This window comes from Astyanax mexicanus, chromosome 2 (assembly GCF_023375975.1).
Source record: "Astyanax mexicanus isolate ESR-SI-001 chromosome 2, AstMex3_surface, whole genome shotgun sequence".
Lineage (NCBI taxonomy): Eukaryota > Metazoa > Chordata > Actinopteri > Characiformes > Acestrorhamphidae > Astyanax > Astyanax mexicanus.
This window is the reverse complement of record NC_064409.1, coordinates 75,210,132-75,235,072: the sequence shown is the minus strand read 5'-3', so window position 1 is coordinate 75,235,072 and position 24,941 is coordinate 75,210,132. Positions and strand designations below refer to the sequence as shown.

Here is a 24,941-nt window from a genome sequence, read left to right as displayed (position 1 = left end):
CGATCTATCTATCTATACCAAGCTGCTAAACCAACATGACCAGCATTACTACCATGATCAGCATCACCAAGAGAGTCGACCAGCAAGACCAAGATGGTTGACCTGCATGATCAGGATGACCAGCAAAACTAATTTAGTTGACCAGCATTACTAGGATGACCAGCAAAACCATACTGGTTGACCAACAAGACCATGCCCAGTAGGACTATCATGACCAGTATCACCAAGATAATTGACCAGCAAGACCAAGCTAGTAGACCAGCATGACCAGCAAGTCCAAGTAAGTCGACCGGCATAACCAGCTAGCTGGATGACCAGCATCACCAAAAAACAAGCTGGTTGACCGGCATGACCAGGATGACCAACAAAATCATAACCAGCCTCACCAAGATGGTAGACCAGCATGACCAGCATCACCAAGATAGTTTACCAGCATGACCATCAGGATGACCAACAAAACCCTGCTGGTCTACCAACATGAACAGCAGGACTATCATGCCCAGTATCACTAAGATGGTTGAGCAGCAAGATGAATCATGACCAGCTTCACCAAGATGGTAGACCAAAATGATCGGCAAGACCAAGCTGGTTGACCAGCATCACCAGCATCACCAAGATGGTTTACCAGCATGATCAACAAAACCTTGCTTGTCTACCAAGCAGGACTATCATGACTAGCATCACCAAGATTGTCAACCAACTTGCTCAAAGAACCTGACCATCAAGACCAAAATCAAATGCAACATACACTATACTGGTCAACAACTGGTTAACCAGCTATTTTGGCATTACTGTAAAATCACCAAAAAAAGGCAAAGTTCAGGAGACCTTAAAGGAATGCAAAATGCTGCGTATTTTAAATACAATAACACTGCTGATTTGTCATATTTCACTACTGATAAGCAACGCCAGGAAGAGGACATCATAAAACATATTTTTGAATGCAGGGTGGGTTTCCGGTTCAGGGATGCAGCCCAGATTTCTGTAGGACTTCTGGAAGATCTCCAGGCAGATAGCTGTATAACCCTGGACTGAGCTTAATCTCTGTTTGGGAAACACTGTGTGATCAGTGTTTTGTGGTGTGTAGCATGTGCAGCAGAAACCAGCACATGATAAGCATGATAAACAGCACTATTCCCCCTAAAGACCCTGGAGCTGAAGAGCCCCCGCAAAGCCCAGCGCAAGAGTTAACCGCCTGATCTAATGCCCTGGAGACTGAACAAAGCCCCTGACACAATGACCAACAACAGAGAGAAAATAGCTCCTGAAATCCACAAATACTCCCAAGTATTTGACCCCTACAGATTTCTTTTGGTTCATTTTGCTTTTTTGTCATACTTTATATTTTTTTGGTTATCAAACAACCTTTAATATCAGACAAAGATAACCTGAGAAAATATAAAAATCACTTTTTAAATCATAATTATATTTATTAAAGGACAAAAAAACTATCAAAACAAATGTAGCCCTCTGTTAAAAAGTGTTTTTCCCCTAAACCAAATAACCAACATTACATAACTGCAATAAAGCTTTACTGATAACTGCCAATGTCTTTTATATCTCTGTGGAGGAATTTTGTTCCACTCTTCTTTACAGAATTGTTTTAATTCAGACACATTGGAGGATTTTCCAGCATAAACGTCCTGTTTAAGATCATCCACATCATCTCAATCTCAAGACTTTGACTAGGCCACTTTTTAAGCCATTCAGAAGTGAACTTGTTTGTGTGCTTTGGGTCATTGTCCTGCTGCAGAACCCAAGTAAACCTGAGCCACCTGAGTCACGAACAGATGGTTGGATATTCTCCTTCAGGAGAACACACACACACACACTACCACCACCATGTTTTACATTCAGTATGATGTTCTTTTTACAGGAAGACTGGGAAAAAAATAACACCTGAAACACTTTATATCGTGTTATCCTTAGTGTCAAAAACATTTGAACCCAATCTATCTTTGTTACATTTTTTCGGACATCCATAGTTTGGAGCAACGAGTCATTTATGGACTGATGTCATAAATGATGTAAAAACTTTATAATGTTGATGTATATGTTTTGTTTAGAACTTTACATACCCTTTTATATGTAATTAACACCCCATTTTGTTACAATTGCAATATTCCATTACAATGCAATGAGATTTGCAACTGTAAAAATCAATAAAAAATTATGTAAAAAAAAAAATGACCCAAAGTACATGTAAGAAACACTGAATTTCTTTTAATTGGATTTTCCAGACCTTTTCTGATTTGGGGTTGTACATGTTCTAACATGCAGGCACAATATCATCACTTGTACTCTTAATCCTGACACTATTGATACTGTAGATGTGATTTAGGTGGCTATAGGTGACTGTAGTTACATCAGCTTCCTCTTGTCCTCAGATCACTGTTTCTATTGCTTTATTTCTCTCTAATGCAGCAGGTCTGAGTTAATCATTAGCCAGCACAGTCTGGAAAGTGTGTGTTCGTATTTGTTCAGTCACTGTGATTCAGGAACTCTCAGACTTCTGCTTTTATCCTCTAGACCAGGGGTGTCCAAACTTTTTTTGTTGGGGGCCAGAAGGAGAAATATATTTGAAGTCACGGGCCACACACTGTAATAAAACAAATAATAAAATATACCACTTTAAATAATACTTTTTTCCTGATTATTTCATTTACACACCATTGTAATTGACTTACTCTCTTTATCTTTGACAGTGTTGTGTAAACTAAGATTTTTCAAATTGATGTTTAATTTCATGATGTCTCTTAATATAAAACATCTTAATTACGGAAACTTTTAGACTCTTTGCCCCGTTTTTCTGTGCTAGAAATGCGCACTCTCTCCGCTTTTAGACTCTTTGCCCTGTTTTTCTGCGCTAGAAATGCGCACCCTCTCCGCTTTTAGACTCTTTGGCCCGTTTTTCTGCGCTAGGAATGCGCACCCTCTCCGCTTTTAGACTCTTTTGCTACGTTTTTCTTCGCTAGAAATGCGCAGCCCCTCCGCTTTTACACTCTTTTGCCCCGTTTTTCGAGTCTGCAGCAATATATACTTGCGTTTTTCCGCTCTAGAAATGCACACCCTCTCCGATTCTTTGGCCTGTTTCTGACACCTAGTGTTCAAACTTTGAATCTCACATTATAAAAACCTGCTTAACAGCGGACCAACTTTCATTTTATTTCTAAAATACCTCGCGTAAATGGCCCGCGGGCCGTAGTTTGGACACCCCTGCTCTAGACAAGCTGATGGTAGACTGATGATGATACTCAATCGTTAATCTACATCTCAAAGCTGTTCTACTGAATTCAAGTATTTTACTGGTCTTGCTAATAAAGTCCTCAGTGAGCGTCAGGTTGGCTGTAATGCTTTTGTGTGTTGGTTTACTTCCACTGTGTGCATTGCTAAATGCAGCTCCATTGTCGCATTGAGAGACCAGTTAAGACTGATTACATAAAGTGCCAGTTAATAGTTTGGACACACCTTAACCTTTGCAGACCTGACTTATGTTCCAGTGAAAAATATATAGAAGAGAAATCTGTATAAAAATGATATCCAATTAACTAAAACATTGAACTGCTATTGTAATTTCCATTGCACTGGATGCCTGTGTTTATCATTTTTATTTCTGTTTTGATATTGACCTTTTTGCTTCACAAATCCTCCCTAAACAGTGATGTTAGCATGATAAAATTGTTATAAATCACAAAGTTAGTAAAAATGAGCTTTTATTTGCCTCGTTGGCTCTAGTGATGCCATGCCCTAATGTCTGAGTTTTTATTCTGATGCAGTGGGCGGGGCTAAGCTACTGTATTTTTTTTTTTTATTGGCTGGTTAATGTTGTATTGTGATGGACAATATGCTTTAAATCATAGTATGTGCAACAAAACATAAAACAAAAAAAAAAACACATGCTGTCCATTGTAATAGACGCAGGGTCTGAAAGGGTGTTCATTCAGTGTTATTTTATCATTTTAAAATGTTCTGCTTTGAAGATTAATAGATTAATACTAAAATCATCCAAACTATGAAGAAAAACGTGGAATTATTTAAAAAACAGAATATGTTTTATATTTAAGATTCCTTAAAGTAGTACCTCTTGCTTAGATAGAGACAGCTTTTCACATCTCTGCTAAATTGTCTCAGTCAGCTTTATGAGGTAGAGTCACCTGGAATTCAGGCTTTCAGTTAACAGCTGTGAGTCAAGAGTTAATTATTTGAATTTCTTGTCCCTTAATGTGTTTGAGAGCATCAGTTGTAAAGTAGTGAAGAGGTAGAGTTACAGGTATACAGTGAATAGTGAATATTTGAGTAATGTTCTAATCCAGATTATGAGAAGCAAGAACTACTCAACTAAATAAAGATAAAAAATAAGGAATAAGGACTTAAGGTCAGTTAGTCTGAAACATTTTAAGAACTTTTAAAGTATCTTTGAGTGCAGACCTTCAAAAACATTATGATAAAATTGGCACTCATCAGGACACCAGAGTTTTAAATTGTGCCTAAAATATACATTATTGTATAATACATTAAACATTATTAAGAGTCAAAAATCGATGCAGTTTGTATTTACATTCAAAACTAATTTAGTATTTTTTTTATTTATAAATATGTCTACAATTCTTAAAAATTAATCCTATTTTTTTTAAAGAACTAAAAATAAATAAATAAATAAATAAAAGCCGTTATTAATTTTCCCGCCTGTTTTCAAACGAGCGCTGCGCTGAATTGGTGGGTGAAATACCGTGCGTGCCCGGAAAGGCTCAAAGTTCTTACTGGCGTAGTTTGGACCAATAGGAAGTAGAGGAGGGCGGGGTTTACTCTAAACGGGTGGGGGGAAAAATAACGTACCATCGACCCTTTATTTAGGGTAGAGACTGGATACACACACACACACACACACACAATTAAAACACACGCAGTCAGTAGAGCAGCTTTTTATATCTAATAAAATTCCAGTTGTGTCTATGAATCAGGAAGAATCAGTAATAGTGGGAGTCAATTAGTTAATATTATGTTTAACATATATATCACCATATAAAGCTTTGAATAAACAAAGCAGGTGGAAAAAATAATAACGACTTTTTAATGTTAATAATGCTCAATGTATTATATGCTGCATACAGCTCTGGGAACTGGGACTACTTCAGCTTCTGAATCAGTTTCTCTGATTTTGCTATTTATAGGTGTATGATTGAGTAGAATGTATATTGTTGTTTTATTTTATAAACTACAGACGACATTTCTCCTAAATTCCAAATAAAAAGATTGTAATTTAGAGCATTTATTTGCAGAAAATGAGAAATGCCTGAAATAACAAAAAAAGATGCAGAGCTTTCAGACCTCAAATAATGCAAAGAAAACAAGTTCATATTCATAAAGTTTTAAGAGTTCAGAAATCAATATTTGATTAAATAACCCTGGTGTTTAATACCAGTTTTCATGCATCTTGGCATCATGTTCTCCTCCACCAGTCTTACACACTGCCTTTGGATAACTTTATAGCCTTTACTCCTGGTGCAAAAAATTTAGGCAGTTCAGCTTGGTTTGATGGCTTGTGATCATATATCTTCCTCTTGATTATATTCCAGAGGTTTTTATATTTGGTCAAATCAAAGAATCTTAATTACACTTCATTTCTCACTAATTATTGAGCATTAGTTCGCTAAAAGGTGTTATACAATTTCCCACCCGTTTTGGAACGTGGATTGGTTAGAGACATAGCGCGTGCGCGCTCGGATTGGCTCAAAGTTCTTACTGGCGTAGTTTGGACCAATAGGAAGAGGAGGAGGGCGGGGTTAAGGCTAAACGGGTGGGGAAGAAATAAATAAGGTACCTGCGACTTTTTATTCAGGGAGGAGACTCACACACACACTAAAAACACACGCACGGGCGCGCGCGCACTCTTAAAACATACGCGCGCGGTCAGAAGCGCACTGTGAGGAACAGCAGTGTAGCGGATTGTAAAGTATGCTCGGTAACCGGAGTCGCTGGGGAGAGTCGCGCGGTTCCGCTGTGTTCTGATAGCCGGTTATAGAGCAGGATGAACGGGTCGGACGGGCTGTGCGGGTCCGGGGAGGTTCTGGTGAACGGCTCGCTGTGTGTGAACCGGACCGGCTCCGCGGTCAGCCCGATAGACGCCGCGTCCTTCATGCACATCTTCCCCACGGTGTACGGCGTGCTGTGCTCCGTGGGCGTGCTCGCCAACAGCCTGGTGATCTACGCCGTGGCCACCTGTAAGAAGAAGATGGTGTCGGATATCTACGTGCTGAACCTGGCCGTGGCGGACCTGCTGTTCCTGCTGGTCATGCCCTTCAACATCCACCAGCTGGTGCGGGACCGGCAGTGGGTGTTCGGGAACTTCATGTGTAAGGCGGTGGTGGTGGTGGACGTCAGCAACCAGTTTACCACTGTGGGCATAGTCACCGTGCTCTGCGTGGACAGGTACCCCACCCCCTTACCCACCACACTTATACACACACACACACACACCTGTAACTCTCACCTGCAGCACTGCCTCTCACTCACACATGCTTTTTTTTATTAATAACTAAAGAACAGGTCAGATATTCACCATTAACTCTTGTTTAAACATACTGTTACTGTGATACTTTATATCTTACATTTGGTTTTTTTAATATTAATAATTAAGGTATATGTCAGATATTCACCATTAACTCTGGTTTAAACGTATGGAAAATACCTACACACATCCCATAAGTTAGTAGATACTGTGATACTCTAATTTATATCTTAAATTTGTTTTTTTTTTATTAATAATTAAAGTATATGTCAGATATTCACCATTAACTCTTGTTTAAACATGTGGAAAATACCTACATCCCATAATAGTTAGTAGATACTGTGATACTCTCATTTTTATCTGTGATTTGCTTTTTTTAAATTAATAATTAAAGAACAGGTCAGATACTCACCATTAAATCTTGTTTAAACATATGCAAAATACCTACTCATACGTTCCTTAATAGTTAGTAGATACTGTGATACTCTAATTTATATCTGGGATTTTCTTTTTTTCATTAATAATTAAAGAAGAGGTCAGATACTCACTATTAGCTCTGGTTTAAATGTATGGAAAATACTAACATGTACATCCCATAATAGTTCTCTTTTATTATGATACTTAATTATGCTTTATATATGTTTTTTTATATAGATAGAAAATGGAAGATAAAACATAACTACACATGCATCCCATAATAGTTAGAAGTTACTGTGATACTCTGCTTTATATCTGGAATTTCTTTTTTCATTATTCATTAATACTTAAACTACATGTCAGATACTTACTATTAGCTCTGGTTTAAACATATGGAAAATACTAACATGTACATCCCATAATAGTTTAAGATACTATACATATTCTTTATATTAATCTTTTTATTATAAAAAAAATAAAGTCAGATACACACCTCCCACTCTCACAATTGTCTCTGATTTACAAAGATCTATAAAATACCTGCTTATACATCCCATAATTTATTTAAATTTACCAAGATCATTTTTTATTTGCTTTATATTCCTATTTGTTTTTTTTTTTATTAAAACCTAAAGTACAGGTCAGATACTCTGATAAGCTCTGATTTAAACTGAGCTAATACTAATATGTACATCTCTAAAGTAATTCCAATTACTTAAAACTAAAACACTTTATATATGCTTTATATTTCTATTTTTCATTAATGATTAAAGTACAGGTCAGATACTTACAACATTCTCACCATAATCTCATATATATAAAGATCTGGAAAAAGAGCAGCTTCAGTACATACATGTACATCCCATAATACGTCTGTTTTATTATGATACATTATGATGCTTTATATCTGGGGTTTGTGTTTTTTTACTGTTATTCATTAATAATTAAAGCACAGGTCAGATACTCATTATTAGCTCTGGTTTAAACATATGGAAAATACTATATGTACATCCCATAATAGTATGTACAGGCCAGATATCACCTACTCATCCTTATCCAAAACTATCTCTGATTTATAAAGATAGAAAATACCTACACATACATCCCATAATAGTTAGACATTACTGTGAAACTTTGCTTTATATCTCTGATTCTTTTTTCTATTATTCATTAATAATTATAGTACAGCTCAGATTCTCACCATTAGCTCTGGTTTAAACACATGGAAAATTATAACATGTAAATCCCATAATAGTTTAAGATACTTTATATATGCTTTATATTAATATTCTTTATAATTTTTTAAAGTAGAAGTCAGATACTCACCTCTCAACCTCACCATTATATACAAAGATCTAGAAAATACCTACTTATACATCCTATAATTTATTAAAATTTACCAATATACTTTTATATATACATACATTCTATAATAGTATCCCATCCCATAATATACTACTACTTACTGTAGTTTTTTCTTTTGCTGTTTTTCATTAATACAAATCACCATTAGCTATGGTTTAAACATATGGAACATAATAACATGTATACATGTCATACACATCCCATAATATTTTTCATTGAGTAAGATTTATACATTTATATTGCTTTTTTACATTCCAGTCATTATCTCTGATTTATAAAGATCTGGAAAAGAGCAGTTTCATGTACATGTACATGTACATCCCATAATAGTTCTCTTTTATTATGATACTTTATGGTGCTTTATATCTGGGGGTTGTGTTTACTTATTTCTCACTTATTTTATCCAAGATTATCTCTAATTTATAAAAATAGAAAATACCTACACATCCCATAATAGTTATACGTTACTGTGATATGCTGCTTAATACTGCTTTATATTTCTATTATTTATCCATTAATAATAAAAGTATCAGTCAGATACTCACCATTAGCTCTGATTTAAACATATGGAAAGTACTAAGATGTGCATCCCATAATAATTAGAATTTCCCAATATTTTTTATATTTGCTTTATATTGCTAATGTTCAATAAAACTTAAAGTAGAGGTCAGATGCCCACAACTCATCCTCACCATTATCTCTGATTTATAAAGATCTGGAAAAAGAGCAGTTTCAGTGCATACATGTACATCCCATAATAGTCTTGATTTCCCAAAATAGTCTGCTTTATATTCCATTATTATTTTCCATTACACCTTAAAGTACAGGTCAGGTACTCATCACTCACCCTTATCCAAATCTCTGATTATATATCAGAAAAAATGTTTAAAATGCATAAATGTACATCCCCTAATAGTATTAATTTCCAAGGATAGTCTGCTTTATATCAGGAGTTTGATTTTTCCAGTTTTTTATTAGAAATTGAACTACAGGTCAGTTTTTGTATAATGTGATCAAATATCCATATATTATTCTGTATATGGCACATATAAAGCTTATACCTCTAAATTAATAAATTAATAAATTAATTACAGTATTAATTCTCTGTGCCTGTCACTTTCTGGCATTTCTTGATTTTTGACATTTTTGACATGGGGTGAATCTGGTATTATAAGATAATTATTATAAGAGCAACATTTCGCTTTATTTATATAACACATTTCATAGACATACAAAATAAAATATATAGGTTTTGAATTGTCCTATTTTCTTTTTAATTGTAAGATAATAGATTCATTAAAAATAGTCTAAAAACAGTATCAGTCAAATATTTGACACATCTCTCTCTCTCTCTTCTCATTCAGTGTGTTTTCTTTCTTTCTTTCTTTCATTGTACATTTTCTGTACAGTTTCTTTGTTTTTACCTAATGTAAAACTTCTGGAATATAATCAAGAGGAAGATGGATGATCACAAGCCATCAAACCAAACTGAACTGCTTGAATTTTTGCACCAGGAGTAAAGCAGCATAAAGTTATCCAAAAGCAGTGTGTAAGACTGGTGGAGGAGAACATGATGCCAAGATACATGAAAAAAACTGTGATTAAAAAACAGGGTTATTCCACCAAGTATGGATTTTTGAACTCTTAGCTTTATGAATATGAACTTGTTTTCTTTGCATTATTTGAGGTCTGAAAGCTCTGCACCTTTTTTGTTATTTCAGACATTTCTCCATTCTGCAAATAAATGCTCTAAATTACAATATTTTTATTTGGAATTTGGGAGAAATGTTGTACGTAGTTTATAGAATAAAAAAACAATGTTCATTTTATTCAAAAATAAACCTATAAATACAAAATCAGAGAAACTGATTCAGAAACTGAAGTGCCTTCTAAATTTTTCCCAAAGCTTTATACTCTATATAATCACTCTTATACTGTCAGCTTTCTCTCACTCGTGGTGGAAAAATCATTTTACTCACATTTTTGCTTATTTTCTGGATTTAACAGATTAAAGTAAAAATATTACACATATTTAATGCACCATTACTTGTGCACACACCATGTTGAACTTGTATGCGCTTTATGTTCAGCTCTTTCCAGCTCATTAACCCTCTCCTCCTGTGCTGGATCAGGTGTGTTAGAGGAGGAACGTGTGAAGAATCAGTCGGGGGTCGCAGTTAAAGCAGAAGCTTTCTTTACACATCAACAAAAACATTACAGCAGGGTCATCTCGGTTTATTCACTCCACCAGAACTCTGTTCACCCCCCAAATCTTATCATCCTAATCACGTTACCATCGTTTCACTATATTTTTTATGATCAGGAACAGACTAGAGACACTGCTGTGCTTCACGTAGGCAGTCACATTCTGTTACTGTAACCTGCAGATTCAGAGCAGAGCTTTATTTCATTATTTAGTGTAAAATATAACCCAGAAGGATGTGATATTGTGATGCTATTCGGAAAAGGATAAAGGTTACTGGGAACAATAAATGATTAAAGGCACAAGAACAATAAACAGCCAATAAATTACAAGGCTAATTAGACTAATGTGGGCAATATTTATTGAGCTACACACAGAGAAGTAGTGTGTAGTGCATGTGTAATGAGTTGTAGAGGTTCCTAATTGCATCCATTGATTCCTTATATTCCTTCAAATTCCTGCTTATTTTACCACGGTGCCTCAGATTCACACACAGATTGTGCCATTCTGACTACCCACCAAGTTTTATTTGTTATAAAGTTAGGCCACATCTCGAATTCAGTGTTTTTTTTTTCATTATTTAAAAATGTTCTGCATTGTAGGTTAATACTAAATGCAGAACATATATTATTTACTAAACAGCATGTTAAACAAACCAGAATATGTTTTAGATTCTTCAAAGTAGCACCTCTTGCTTACATTAGACAGTTTTAAACATCTCTGCTGGATTTTCTCAGTCAGCTTTTTGAGGGAGAGTCACCTGGAATTCAGGCTTTCAGTTAACAGCTGTGTTGAACTCATCAAGAGTTAATTACTTGAATTTCTTGTCTCTTAAAGTGTTTGAGAGCATCAGTTAAAGTAAAGTAGTGAAGAGGTAGAGTTACAGGTATACAGTGATAAGCTCTATTTGAGTAATGTTCTAATCAATAGAACTACTCAACTAATGTTATGATGAAACTGGCACTAATCAGCATTGCCCCACCAAAGGAAGAGCAAGAGTTTCCTCTGTTGCACAGGATAAGTTCATCAGAGTTCCCAGCCTCAGAAACCACAAGTTAATAGTATTGAATGAGAAGGTGTGTCCAATGAAAACGTTTCACTGCCACTGTATATATAATACAGTAATAGACACAGATATGGGTGCTCTATACACTATTTTAAATTCTCGTTCTATTTTTATTAACTTTATTAATAGAGCCATAAATTAGGTATTTAATAAGGAAAATATGTTCAATGTATCTAACACAAAATAGAATATCATTGAAAAGTTAATAAGTTACGCATTTCAGTAAAATATACATTATATAGATGTATTACACACAGAGTGATCTACTTTAAGCATTTTTTTCTTTTTCTTATATTGTTAATGATGATTATGGCTTACAGCCAATGAAAACGCAAAAATCAGTGTCTCAGAAAATTTGAATACTATATATTAAGACCAGTTGGTACTTTTGGAGCAGTGTGGGCAGTGTGCCAAGTCCTGCCGGAAAATGAAATCAAATCCACATCCCCATAAAAGTTGTCAGTAGCAAAGTGAAGCATGAAGTGCTGTAAGATTTTGTGGGAAAACAAAACTGCCCTGACTTACTACATAATAATGAAACACAGTGGATCAACACCAGCAGATGACATGTCTCTCCAAACCATCACTGATCATCAGTAAATTTTACATTTCATTTAAAGTAAATCAAGGGATCAGAGTCTGGAGGAAGAGTGGAGAGACACACAGTCCAAACTGCTTGAGGTCTAGTGTGAAGTTTCCACCAATCAGTGATGATTGCCAAGATGCTGGTTTCATTTTCTAGCAGGACTTGGCACTCTGCCCACACTGCCAAAAGTACCAAAGATACTGAAGAAAAAAAAAACACTTAAAATAGCTTACTCTATAGATATAATATATGAGTTTCACATTTTGAACTGAAATTTGAATTGAAATAAAGTAACTTTTCAATTATATTTAAAAAAAATTAAATGAATGCACCAGTATATCAGGTTATTCTAGACCCTCAGAAGAGCTCTCCACAGGATTCCTGTGGTGTGACTGAATTGAACAGCCAGGCTGAGATAAGCAGTACAGAGTGAGAATTATTATATTCTCTGTAGGTGAGGAGGCCCTGGACCTGTAATATAGGGTCTATAATAATAATAATAATTCTATTCACAGAGCACACACAACTCCCACATCAGCCTATATAAACCACAAATATGCTGAATGAATGTTCTGTATGTTATTGGGTCATTCACTGCATATCACTGTTTAGACTCACAATTTAAAGCCCATAGAGGCTCTCGATGTCAGTCTGAGGTGAGTTTATCTTCCTGTATGTCCTCACGGCGGCATTGAGAAGCTCAGTTTATATGCAGCACAGCAGCGTAATCTATCCATAAACCCACAGGAGACTTGGTATGATGATTGCTAGGGCATCCAATATGATGACACTACCGCTAACAGATAGGGACAGACTCATTGTATCATTATCTGTTGAGATTGTGACACACCTTGCGATATTAAAGCGCAGGAAAGTGACATTTCTCTGTGAACTCCAGACACAGTGTGTGATGGATTTGTTCAGATGCTCCAGCAGCTCATCTGATTTACTTTAATAAAGCACTGAATGGATGAACTAGCTATTGGATTTTGATTTTGAAATACTGGCTTTAAATACAGGGGTTGGACAATGTAACTGAAACACCTGTCATTTAATTGTGGGAGGTTTCACAGCTAAATTGGAGCAGCCTTGTGGCCAGTTTTCATTAATTACACATTGCACCAGTAAGAGCAGAGTGTGAAGGTTCAATTAGCAGGGTAAGAGCACAGTTCTGCTCTAAATATTGCAATACACACAACATTATGGGAGACATACCAGAGTTCAAAAGAGGACAAATTGTTGGTGCACGTCTTGCTGGAGCATCTGTGACCAAGACAGCAAGTATTTGTGATGCATCAAGAGCCACGATATCCAGGGTAATGTCAGCATACCACCAAGAAGGACCAACTACATCCAACAGGATTAACTGTGGACGCTGTAAGAGGAAGCTGTCTGAAAGGGATGTTCAGGTTTTAACCCTGATTGTATCCAAAAAACATAAAACCACGGCTGCCCAAATCACGCAGAATTCAATGTGCACCTCAACTCTCCTGTTTCCACCAGAACTGTCCGTCACCACAATTAAATTATTGCGGTCTAAATCTAGGTGTTTCAGTTTCATTGTCCAACTCCTGTATTTGTGCCCTCAAATGACCAAGTAACTCAAAATAGCTGAGTATTGTTTAGAATACTCATTATTATTGTTTTTTTGTAAAACAGACTTAATTTATTTGAGTTCAAACAACGTGTGGGTTTACAGTGTGCTGTGATAACAGGAAACAAATAGTATTTTTCCAGCCCTAAATGCAATACATTGAGAAGTTGTGTCTAAGGACACTTAGGACATGTTTCCCCATCCCCCAGCCTCCTGCTCCTCCACACAGGCCGAGCAGCAGAACATGTGATGTCTCGAGCGCAGTCAGAAATAGAGGTTTCAGTGGCTCTATTGATGCAGAGATTATTACAGGGCCCCCCAAAGGCTTCCGTGCTATTACATGACACAAATTCACAGCACTGCTAAGCCCCGAATCCTCCATTCTATCCAAGATCCATACATAGCACACACACACACCGCCTGTAGATCCGCCTGGTCACTGCCAGGTCATATGCCTTCCATCATCTTCCGCCGGAGCATATGACCCTGCAGTGCGAGGCCATTGTTAATGAAGCTATCACACACTGGGAGTAATCTATTTTAGAGAATTGAGGACGAAACAAAAAAACACTGAGAACTCCCAAGGTTCTGTTTTCCAAAGACATAAAAGATTTTCCAGCTGAAAAAATCCCAGCGCTAATGTGCTCTGTGATGTAACCTTAATGGAAAAGCCTTTCATTCAGGGAAAACATAGTGTATACCCTATACTTTGGGTGGGCAATTTAACACATCTTTTATGACATTGTGATACGGTTTGTTATCAAGATAAACAACATACTTTTCTAAAAATATTCTGCAGATTTTGAATAGAAATCGCTGTGCACCAGTATTTTCACACTATAAGACGCATTTTATGCAACACTAGTAAGGAACAGGGGTGTCGCCATGTTTTCCTTTTAATTCAGCAGGTCTCACCACTAGGTGTACAGCTACTTGTAAAGCTAAACTAAGTTAAATAAACAGAAAACTCAAACCAGTGCTGGATTTTAACTACACAGATTTCTCTCCTGAAAAAAAATGTTTATTTAGAGCAAGCTTAGATTTCCAGATTACTACTAAGGCTGGGTGCAGCAGCATAGGATTGTAAGATGCACTGACGATTTTTGGGGAAATTAAAGGATTTTAATTACGCCTTATAGTGCAAAAAATGCCAGTCTCTGGACTATGGTGCCTAGAATGCACCTCACTCTGACATAACTCTCCTCACCAGGAAGTCAATCACCAGAGTATTGATTTCACCTGTTCACCTCACCCACACTTGGTCGAGTATTGTTTGGTTTCCCCACATTACAAAGCGATATTTCTTGCCGGTGTTTGTCTTTTCGTTTATTTACCAACTTTGCGTCTGTGTATAAACCCTGGAATGATTTTTGTTTATGGTATGTTTAACCTCTCTGGCTGCTGTTTGCCGTTACCGACCCTGCTCGTTTTGACATTCCACTGTAGACTTGCTTTATTTAATAAAGTATTTAAACTATATAAAGTATATAAAGAATTTAATCTACACGTGTCTAGGTACTGTTAAACAGCTTTGATATTGTGTATAGTGATTTATTTAACTTTAAGTATCGTAATATATAGATCAAGGTATTGTCAAGAATGTAATAAATATCACAATGCAGGGGGTCACAATTCAATAGACAGTACCAGTCAAAAATGATTTTATTTATTTATTTATGTAAATGATTACTGAAGGAACCCATAAGGAATCATGTAGTAACTTAAAAGTGTTAAACAAACCAAAACACTATGAAGAAGCTTTTAGATGCTCTTATCTGTGGAGCTGTTAACTTGTGGTTTCTGAAGCTGGTAACTCTAATGAAGTTATCCTGTACAACAGAGGAAACTCTTGCTCTTCCTTTCCTCTGGGCGCTCCTGATGAGTGCCAGTTCCATCATAAAGTTTTTAATAGTGTTTGCGTCTGCACTTGAAGATACTTTTGAAGTATTTGAAATCATATTTATTGCTGTGACGTTACTGGAACGTTTAAAAACGTTAAATAAATAGCTTCTAAGAACTACTAATTGTTAGCTGGGTTGATCAGCCATGTAATTCTCATGCTGGTTGTTTCACTTGGGCAGGTTGGGCAGGTTCAACAGCTCAGGCTTGATCAGCTTTCAGCAGATAAGCTAGACTAAAAAGAAAGAAAGAAATATATATATATATATAAAGGGGCATCCAAGGATTATTTGATGATGCAATAAAAGGACCATTATTGGTTCCATAAAGAAACATTTGTGTAAAAGAACTGAACATGTGAAAAAATTCCCAACTGCTAAATAACCTTAGCTTTGACTTTTTAAAATCTTTAAAACACTCTTCACATATATCTCTTTTAAACAAACGTTTCTTTATGTTGCATCACTGAGAGAATCCTTTATGGTCACTTTATCTGTTAGAGTGTTTCTAATGTACTTTGGATTTTTAATTTAGCTGTGCATTAAACAATAAAACAGACCAAAAAGCTGAGTATAAGATGGCTACAAAAACATTAGTAAAAAGTTTCAAAAATATTTATTTAATAAAAAGTTATTATTAATAAATCATTGCTTTTATGCTTATCTGATAGAGCATCCCAGAACTGTGCTCTTACTCTGCTAATTGAACCTTCACACTCTGCTCTTACTGGTGCAATGTGAAGATTAATTAATGAAGATTGAACACCAGGCTGCTCCAATTTAGCCATGAAACCTCCCACACTAAAATGACAGGTGTTTCAGTTTTCTTGTCCAACCCCTGTATATACTAGTATTTTAACTGACACCACTAATATAAATATATTTTTAAATCAATTAACACCATTACTTTTAACATAATGTTAGTATTCATCATACATTTTCAGAACATTATGTCTGTAACATTACAGGATAACCTTTCTGACACATATGCACAATACAAAGAATAGAATACCAGCAGTATATCAGCCTTTATGGTGGTATAGCCATTACGAAAAGAGATTAATATTACAAATAAGTTAATCTAATTATATAAATGTAAAGGTTCAATGGTTTAGTAGAACAAAAACTGGAGTCATTTGTTTTACCCGAGAGAAAGGAATAGCTCACTGTCAGCAGGGAGACAGGACTTACATTCAGCTGTAGATTACCGCAGCTATATTTAGAGATCTATAGGACGTGCCAACATGGTTGTGTGACACGGTTAATAACAGTCATGAAAGCTGCAGTGAATATCCCATGACCCTGAGAGAGAACATGCTGGGGGTGGTTCCTGTATAGACCCTGAAAACAACTCAAACACATTCTCCAAATATTATCCAGTTAACCCTTCATTAGAAGAGAAGAAATATCTCCTTTGTGTTCTAAACAAGCCCTAGCCGGATGGGATTAGTTTCTCTGGGGGTCCTGGTGTAATTGTGTTATTTTATTCCCGTCCAGAACGAACATGTATGTGTTTTTTCTCAGACGGCCTCTGAGAAAATTACAGGCTGAATTATCTACCGTTTTTCTCTGAACTACTGTGGATAGTGTTCTGTAACAAAAACAGATAAACAGATAAAACACATTTAAAAATGTAATTTAGAGCATTTAATGCTCAGAAAAACAAGATGAGAAATGCATGAAAGTATCGAAAAGGTTGCAGTGCTTTCAGACCTCAAATAATGAGAAACAACAATATTAATGTTTTAAGAGTTCAGAAATCAATAATTGGTGGAATAACCCTGATTTCTAAGCACAGCTTTCATGCATCATGCTTGGTTTGTTTTGTTTTCCTCCACCAGTCTTACACACTGCTTTTGGGTGACCTTATGGCACTGCTGGCAGACTAAAAAAACAGATACAGAACTACAGTCAGTAATTATTATAGAATAGTATGCTCACTAGGGACAGTAAAGTAGGTTCAGTAGGTGGTTATAATGTTCTGATGATGCGGTCTGTGCAGTAAATGGAGAAATAATCCCTGTATGTTTGAGGAAGGTGCTATGGAGGCTCACTGATTGACGAAAGGGGATTAAATAACCCGCCCAACTGTGAGTTCAGAGAGCTTGTGGATTCATTCCAAGTCAAAAATGAGACCAAGCAGAGTAAGATGATCCCAACTGATAGATCTGCTTGAAAGATGTAAACCCATCCATCAGGCATTCCTATCTAAAATTAAATATCTTCTAATTGCTTCATTGTTCCCACGGCTCTGTTGTGCCAGTTAAACTATGTGTGAATCTAACCTTGCTCTCTTAAGTTACGCTCAGACAGAGTTGCCAGGTTTGCAGATTTCCTGCCAAAATGGGCTTCTTTGAAAATCTAGTCAGAGGTGAAAATTCAGGGGTGGCGGGTGCATTTTTTTTGGGTTACTTTTAACCCAAATAAAAAAACTAAAAAAAGTGGGTGTTGCCTTGATTGTTACATTAACTCAGCGGGCAAACAGGTTAATGTCGACACTAAAATCAATCTTTCTTGGATATTGATTAAAACAATAAGAACCAGGTAAACATAAAGATAAAAGGGAGGACAGCGTGAAAAGGAGAGAGAGAGAGAATGATCACAATGTAACGATGAAAAAAAAAATTAAGAAGAGTAAATAAATATCAGTTCTTTTTTATTATGTTACTACACTGAAACAAAATAATTATTGGCTTAACTTAACTTAAGTCATAATTTTTTGACTCTGTTAAGTTGTAAATATATAGAATTTTAATTGTATTTTTAATTTTATCTGAGTCAAAGCTAGATGACTACGTGAATCAGTTACGTTTGTTCACACAACAATAGTTTAATTAACTAAACAGTTAATATTTACATATATTATACAAAATTATAGTGGTATTCTCAACATATTATTGGATGTAAAACCTTTGGCTGTATGTTTAGGGTATGTTTAAGTCTTTTCCAGTCTCCAACAAGGTTTTTCTTCCTGGATTGCCCTGTGTTTATCTCCATCTATCTTCACATAAACTCGGACCACGTTCTCTGTCCCTGCTGAAGAAAAGCATCTCTACATCATGATGCTCCCACCACCATGTTTCACAGTGGGTATGGTGTGTTCAGGGTGATGAGCAGTGTTACTTTTCTTCGCCATATATACCGCATTGCTTTTAGACCAGAAAGTTTGACTATGGTCTTATCTGACCACAGAACCTTCTACCACATGTTTGCTATGTCTCCTACTATATGGCTTGTGGCTACAAACTGCAACCTTTTGAAAACTAAATAGCTTTTTTATTCCACTTCACAATTATGTGCTCAATTATTGTGTTGGTCTATCACTTATAATCATTCATTTGTGGGGTAAGGTAACAAAATCAGACCTGTACTGTGGTTATCACTGACAATATTAACTGACTTCTGATGAAATTAATGAGAAAAAGCCGTGATTTTACAGCAAATCCATTCTAAAAAATATTTAACTCACTGTTTTACTTTGTGTTTCAGTGTTTTAATATTAGTTTTGAATGTTTTATAGCTGGCTTTATGGTTTTTTCGATCACTTCATGGTGTGATGGCTCTATTCCACCAGCATGAATCTCCTCGCTGCTTTTGTTGAACCGGTACTTATTGATCCAGACGGCTCGCGGTGGCGCCGGTAACGCTGACGTGTCTGAATTATACGCAGGACTCTCAGGATTACTGACTCCCCACAGCTTCTGCTTTCTGTAGAGGAATATCAGAAGCAGCGGGGAGGCTGAACACAGATAAAAGCTGCGGAGATGAGCCTCCCGGGGAAACAGGATTAGCAGGACATTAATGTGGACGCTAACGGATATATTATACATATAAAAATGAACTGAATAGTTGAGAAGCTGAAGTTGACGCCATGTCTAGGCAGTTTTGCTAGACTGTTGCTATGTTATTCAAAGGTGTTTTAATGGACTTACCAGCTGGATTCTATAGGGTGTGTTACTGGGAGGTTGCTATAGGGTTGTCGGTTGGTAGCTGTGGTATCCTTAGTGGCTGCTAAGTGTTTGCTAGATAGCAATACACTCAAGACAATCAAGTTTGTTCCTGTGTCACTCCAAGTGATTACAGTGGCGCTGCAAGTGGTTGCTACGCTGTAGCTATGGTGCCCCAGGTGGTTGCTATTGTGTTGCTAAATAAGTGGCTGCTGTTGTGCCCCAGGTGGTTATTATGGCTATGTGATTTAAAGTTGTTAAAATGGAGATTGCTATGCTGCTCCAGGTTGCTGTTGTAAAGCTGCTAAGTGGTGGCTATGGGATTGCTATGGCACCTAAGTTTCTGTGGTTGTTGATATGGTATCCCAGATGGTTAAAAAAATGGTTGCTATTTTGTTGCCAAGTGATTGTTGATATCGTATCTCTGATGGTTGTAAAAGCAGTTGCTACAGTGTTGCTACGTTGTTGATGATATGGTATCTTAGGTGGTTGCAAAAGTGTTGCTAAGTGGTTGTAAATATGGTGTCCTAGGTGGTTGCGAAAGTGTTGCTAAGTGGTTGTTGTTATGGTATCCCAGAGGGTTCAAAAGTGGTTACTAAATTGTTGGTACTTAGTTGCTAAAGTGTTGCTAAGTGGTTGCTGATGTAGTATCCTGAATGATTGCAAAAGTGTCTGCTGTAGTGTTGCTAAGTGGTTGTTGAGTGGTTGGTATCCCAGGTGGTTGCAAAAGTGGTTGCTAAAGTGTATCTAAGTGGTTGTTGGTATGGTATCCCAGATTGTGATTGCTATTTTTTGCCAAGTGGTTGCTAAGGCCTTGCTTATTAGTTACTAGAAGGTTGCTATGATATTCAAGCTAGCTGCTATAAAACATCTAAGTGGTTGTTGATATGGTATCCTGTTTTATAGCAGCTAGCTTGAATAGCATTGCAACCTTCTAGTAACTAATTAGCAAGGCCTTAGCAACCACTTTTGCAACCACCTGGGATACCATATCAACAACCTCTTAGCAACACTTTAGCAACTCTGTACCAACAATTAAGTCACCACTTTTGCAACCACCTGGGATACCATATCAACAACCACTTAGCATCACTTTAGCAACCCTGTACCAACAATTAATTCACCACTTTTGCAACCACCTGCAATACCATATCAACAACCACTTAGCAACACTGTAGCAACCACCTAGGATACCATATCAACAACCACTTAGCAACACTGTAGCAACCACTTTTGCAATCACCTGGGATTGCTAAAGTGGTTGCTACTGTGGTTGTTGATATGGTATTGCAGATGGTTGCAAAAGTGGTGACTTATTTGTTGGTAGGTGGTTGCTAAAGTGTTGCTAAGTGGTTGTTGGTATGGTATCCTGAATGATTGCAAAAGTATCTGCTACAGTGTTGCTAAGTGGTTGTTGAGTGGTTGGTATCCCAGGTTTTTAGAAAAGTGGTTGCTAAAGTGTATCTAAGTGGTTGTTGATATGGTATCCCAGATGGTTGCAAAAGTGATTGCTATTTTTTGCCAAGTGGTTGCTAAGGCCTTGCTTATTAGTTACTAGAAGGTTGCTATGCTATTCAAGCTAGCTGCTATAAAACATCTAAGTGGTTGTTGATATGGTATCCTGTTTTATAGCAGCTAGCTTGAATAGCATTGCAACCTTCTAGTTACTAATTAGCAAGGCCTTAGCAGCCACTTTTGCAACCACCTGGGATACCATATCAACAACCTCTTAGCAACACTTTAGCAACTCTGTACCAACAATTAAGTCACCACTTTTGCAACCACCTGCAACACCATACCAACAACCACTTAGCAACAATGTAGCAACCACCTGGGATACCATATCAACAACCACTTAGCAACACTTTTGCAACCACCTGGGATTGCTAAAGTGGTTGCTACAGTGTTGCTAAGTGGTTGTTTATATGGTATCCCAGGTGGTTGCAAAAGTGGTTGCTACAGTGTCGCTAAGTGGTTGTTGATATGGTATCCTAGGTGGTTGTAAAAGTGGTTGCTAATGTGTCGCTAAGTGGTTGTTGATATTGGATCCTAGGTGGTTGTAAAAGTGGTTGCTACAGTGTTGCTTAGTGGTTGTTATATTTTATCTGAGGAGGTTGCAAAGGCGGTTATTAAATTGTTAGTATGTGGTGGCTAAAGTATTGCTGAGTGGTTGTTGATATGGTATCCCAGGTGGTTGCAAAAGTTGTAGCTAATTTGTTGCCAAGTGGTTGCTAAGGCCTTGCTAATTACTAGTAGGTTGCTATGCAATTCTAGATAGCTGTTATAAGGCTTCTAAGTGTTGTATAGGTGTCTTTTACGGGATCTAAGTTTGTTTCTATGGTACTCCTAGGTGTCTAAGTGGTTTATGTTTGGGAAAAGTGTTTTTTAATAAGCAGCTGAAATCAGTTAAATAGCCCCTGCTGAGAAGATTAATTTAGATTAATTCATTAACCCTCCTGTTATGTTACAGGTCAAATCGACTCCTTATGCTTGCCTTAATTAGTGTAATCAACATATAATATTAAAATGGTTCATCTCTCATATTTGCAACATATTACCACCCCCTGCTAAAACAAAAACAAAATTGCAATGCTATGTTTCAATGTTATTTAAAACTATTGTGTTTAATATGTTGGTCTTTCAAAAGTAATAAAGTAGTGAAACATTATCCTTATTGCACTAAATATTAATAGAATAATTAGTAATGGAGTTAATGAAACACTTCTTGTTTGGATTTTTTTGTTTGTTTCAGATATCTTTTGTATAATTAAACATGCACCAGGTTAAACTAACCCCGGAACACTATTGCTGTTCCTGAAAATCAACATAATAGGAGGGTTAACAAACTATATGTTATCTGCGTATTGTGATGCTATAAAATACTATATATTGCGGATGCATGGTTTATTGTACGAGGCGATTCAATTTGTTTTATCGGCAGTTAAAAGTTAAAGGTATTGTTCCTTCATGGACCACACAATACATTTCTGTTCTAATTCATTCTGTTCCTAGAAATACTGTGACTCTTTCTCAGCTTTATTTCTTACTTCAATTTCCACATGTGATCCGCAGTGCCTAGAGTGGAAGCATTCTTAACAGAGAAAAACAAATCGAGACTACAACAGAGTCCAAAGAGACGAAGCCTTCTCCAAACAAGTCATAGTACAGCCCTGGGGTTGGCTTTGAAGCCACATTCTTGGGTTCTGCTGAATACATTTGGGTTTAAGTCAGGGCAGATCTGGCCGCTGGCGGGTTGAAGTCACACTGTGTGTGACTGGGATTTTTACATTTACTGTTAAAGATGCGAACAACGATACTGTAAACCCAACAATCAGATATTCAAAACATTTTCCTTGAGGTTACTGCCTGCTGGGGCCTGACCCCGGTGGGTTTGAGAGGGCAGCACTGCTTATTTCAGTTTAGTGGTGAAAAAGACGCGGCAGTGTTGGCTTAGCGTTCACACCGTTTTCCGCAAAGCCATGAAGTTGTTGACTTGATTTTGAGCGTGAGGTGCCAGTCAAAGAATTTGGGCACACTGAATTGAATGCGTGAATTTTCTTAAAAGAGTTTAATTTAGCATGAAAATAGCGTTCAGTATGGAAATCAAGCTGCAGAACAGCTCATTTTGTATTCTCTGTGTTTGTAATATCCTGAAAAGCAGCACATTTACTCATGTTTATATCTTTATACAGCGGTTTAGTTCCTTTCTGTTCACTCTGAATTTATGAATAGTGTTTAAGCCCAGACTGCCTTTAAATAAGACACAATACACTACTGGGAAGCCAGTAGTTTACATACAGTGTGTGTCCAAATATATGTAGACACCCCTACTGATATTGAAGTTGAATACTTTAAGTTGCAACTTGTAGAGAAGTATTGCCAATAGTATAGAGCTTTCTGTGGGAGATGAAACTAGAAAATATTGGTACCAATACTTAAGTGTTGGGACATGGGTGGATGGATGACCATTAGCCATCAAACCAAGCTGAACTGCTTGAATTTTTGCACCAGGAGTAAAGCAGCATAAAGTTATCCAAAAGCAGTGTGTAAGACTGGTGGAGGAGAACATGATGCCAAGATGCATGAAAACGGTCATTAAAACCAGGGTTATTCCACCAAATATTGACTTTTGAACTCTTAAAACTTTGATTTATTTGCATTGTTTGAGGTCTGGAAGCTCTGCACCTTTTTTGTTATTTCAGACATTTCTCATTTTCTAAAAAAAGAGCAATATTGGGAGAAATATTATCTGTATCTGAATACAACTTGTATATACAGTTCTAGAAAAAAAAGAGACCACTTCAGTTTCTGAATCAGTTTCTCTGATTTTGCTGTTTATAGGTTTAAGTTTGAGTAAAATGAACATGGTTGTTTTATTCTATAAACTACAGACAACATTTCTCCTAAATAAGAAAACTAAAAATATTGTCATTTAGAGCATTTATTTGCAGAAAATTCTCTTTGTTGTTTTCAATAAATGTATATTTCTCCTGTTATTATTTTTTTTAGATACGTGGCCATCGTCCACCCCACCTCCGAGAACCGGACCATCCAGTGGACCATCATCATCAACCTGCTGGTGTGGGTGGGCAGCTTCCTCCTCACCATCCCCGTGATGATCTACGCCAAGGTGATCTCCAAGAAGCATATGAACGTGTGCATGATGTACCTGGATGGCCCTCAGGACATGTACTGGTACACGCTGTACCAGTCCACGCTGGGCTTCATCGTGCCGCTCATCATCATCAGCACCTTCTACTCTCTGACTCTGTACCACGTCTTCAGCTCCATTCGGCGGGTCAAGCGCAAGCAGTCGGTGTGGGCCAAGCGCGCCACCAAGATGGTGCTGATGGTGATCGGCCTGTTCCTGGTGTGCTGGTCGCCGTACCACGTCATCCAGGTCATCAACCTGAGCATCCAGGAGCCCACCAACGTCTTCATCTACGCCTACAACATCAGCATCTGCCTGAGCTACTCGCACAGCTGCATCAACCCGCTCATGCTGCTGCTCTTCGCCCAGAACTACCGCGAGCGCCTGTGCCGCCGCCGCGACTTCCGCAGCTCGCAGACCAACACTTCCAAGACCACCATGAAGACGGAGGGGTGCTCCAGCGTCAGCCCCGACACCAGCCACCGCTGCACCGTCATCTAGCTCTTACTGCAGGACGGATTTCACCTGATTTATCCTGAAACTGTGATGCCTTCTTGCATTTTTATCAAAATCATAAGTGCTAAAGTGCTCAAGTGCTTCAACTTCTTGAAGTTCAAGGCTTTAAACTTGTTTTTTTACTCTTCCAGCAAAGGATACACTGAAGAATGTACAGTTACAGCTTCTTTTAAAAAAATGTTTAAAAGAA

General features: G+C 37.1%; 1 protein-coding gene across 1 annotated transcript; it reads left to right on the top strand.

Annotated features, from left to right (window-relative positions):
* Nucleotides 1-5,853: 5,853 nt before the first annotated feature.
* LOC103023231 (melanin-concentrating hormone receptor 2) lies at nucleotides 5,854-24,923 on the top strand. Its single transcript, XM_049475268.1, has 2 exons — nucleotides 5,854-6,429; nucleotides 24,094-24,923. Exons 1-2 carry the CDS (start codon nucleotides 6,029-6,031, stop codon nucleotides 24,734-24,736), a joined length of 1,044 nt encoding a protein of 347 aa, XP_049331225.1. The 5' UTR covers nucleotides 5,854-6,028; the 3' UTR covers nucleotides 24,737-24,923.
* The last annotated feature ends 18 nt before the right edge of the window (nucleotides 24,924-24,941 follow it).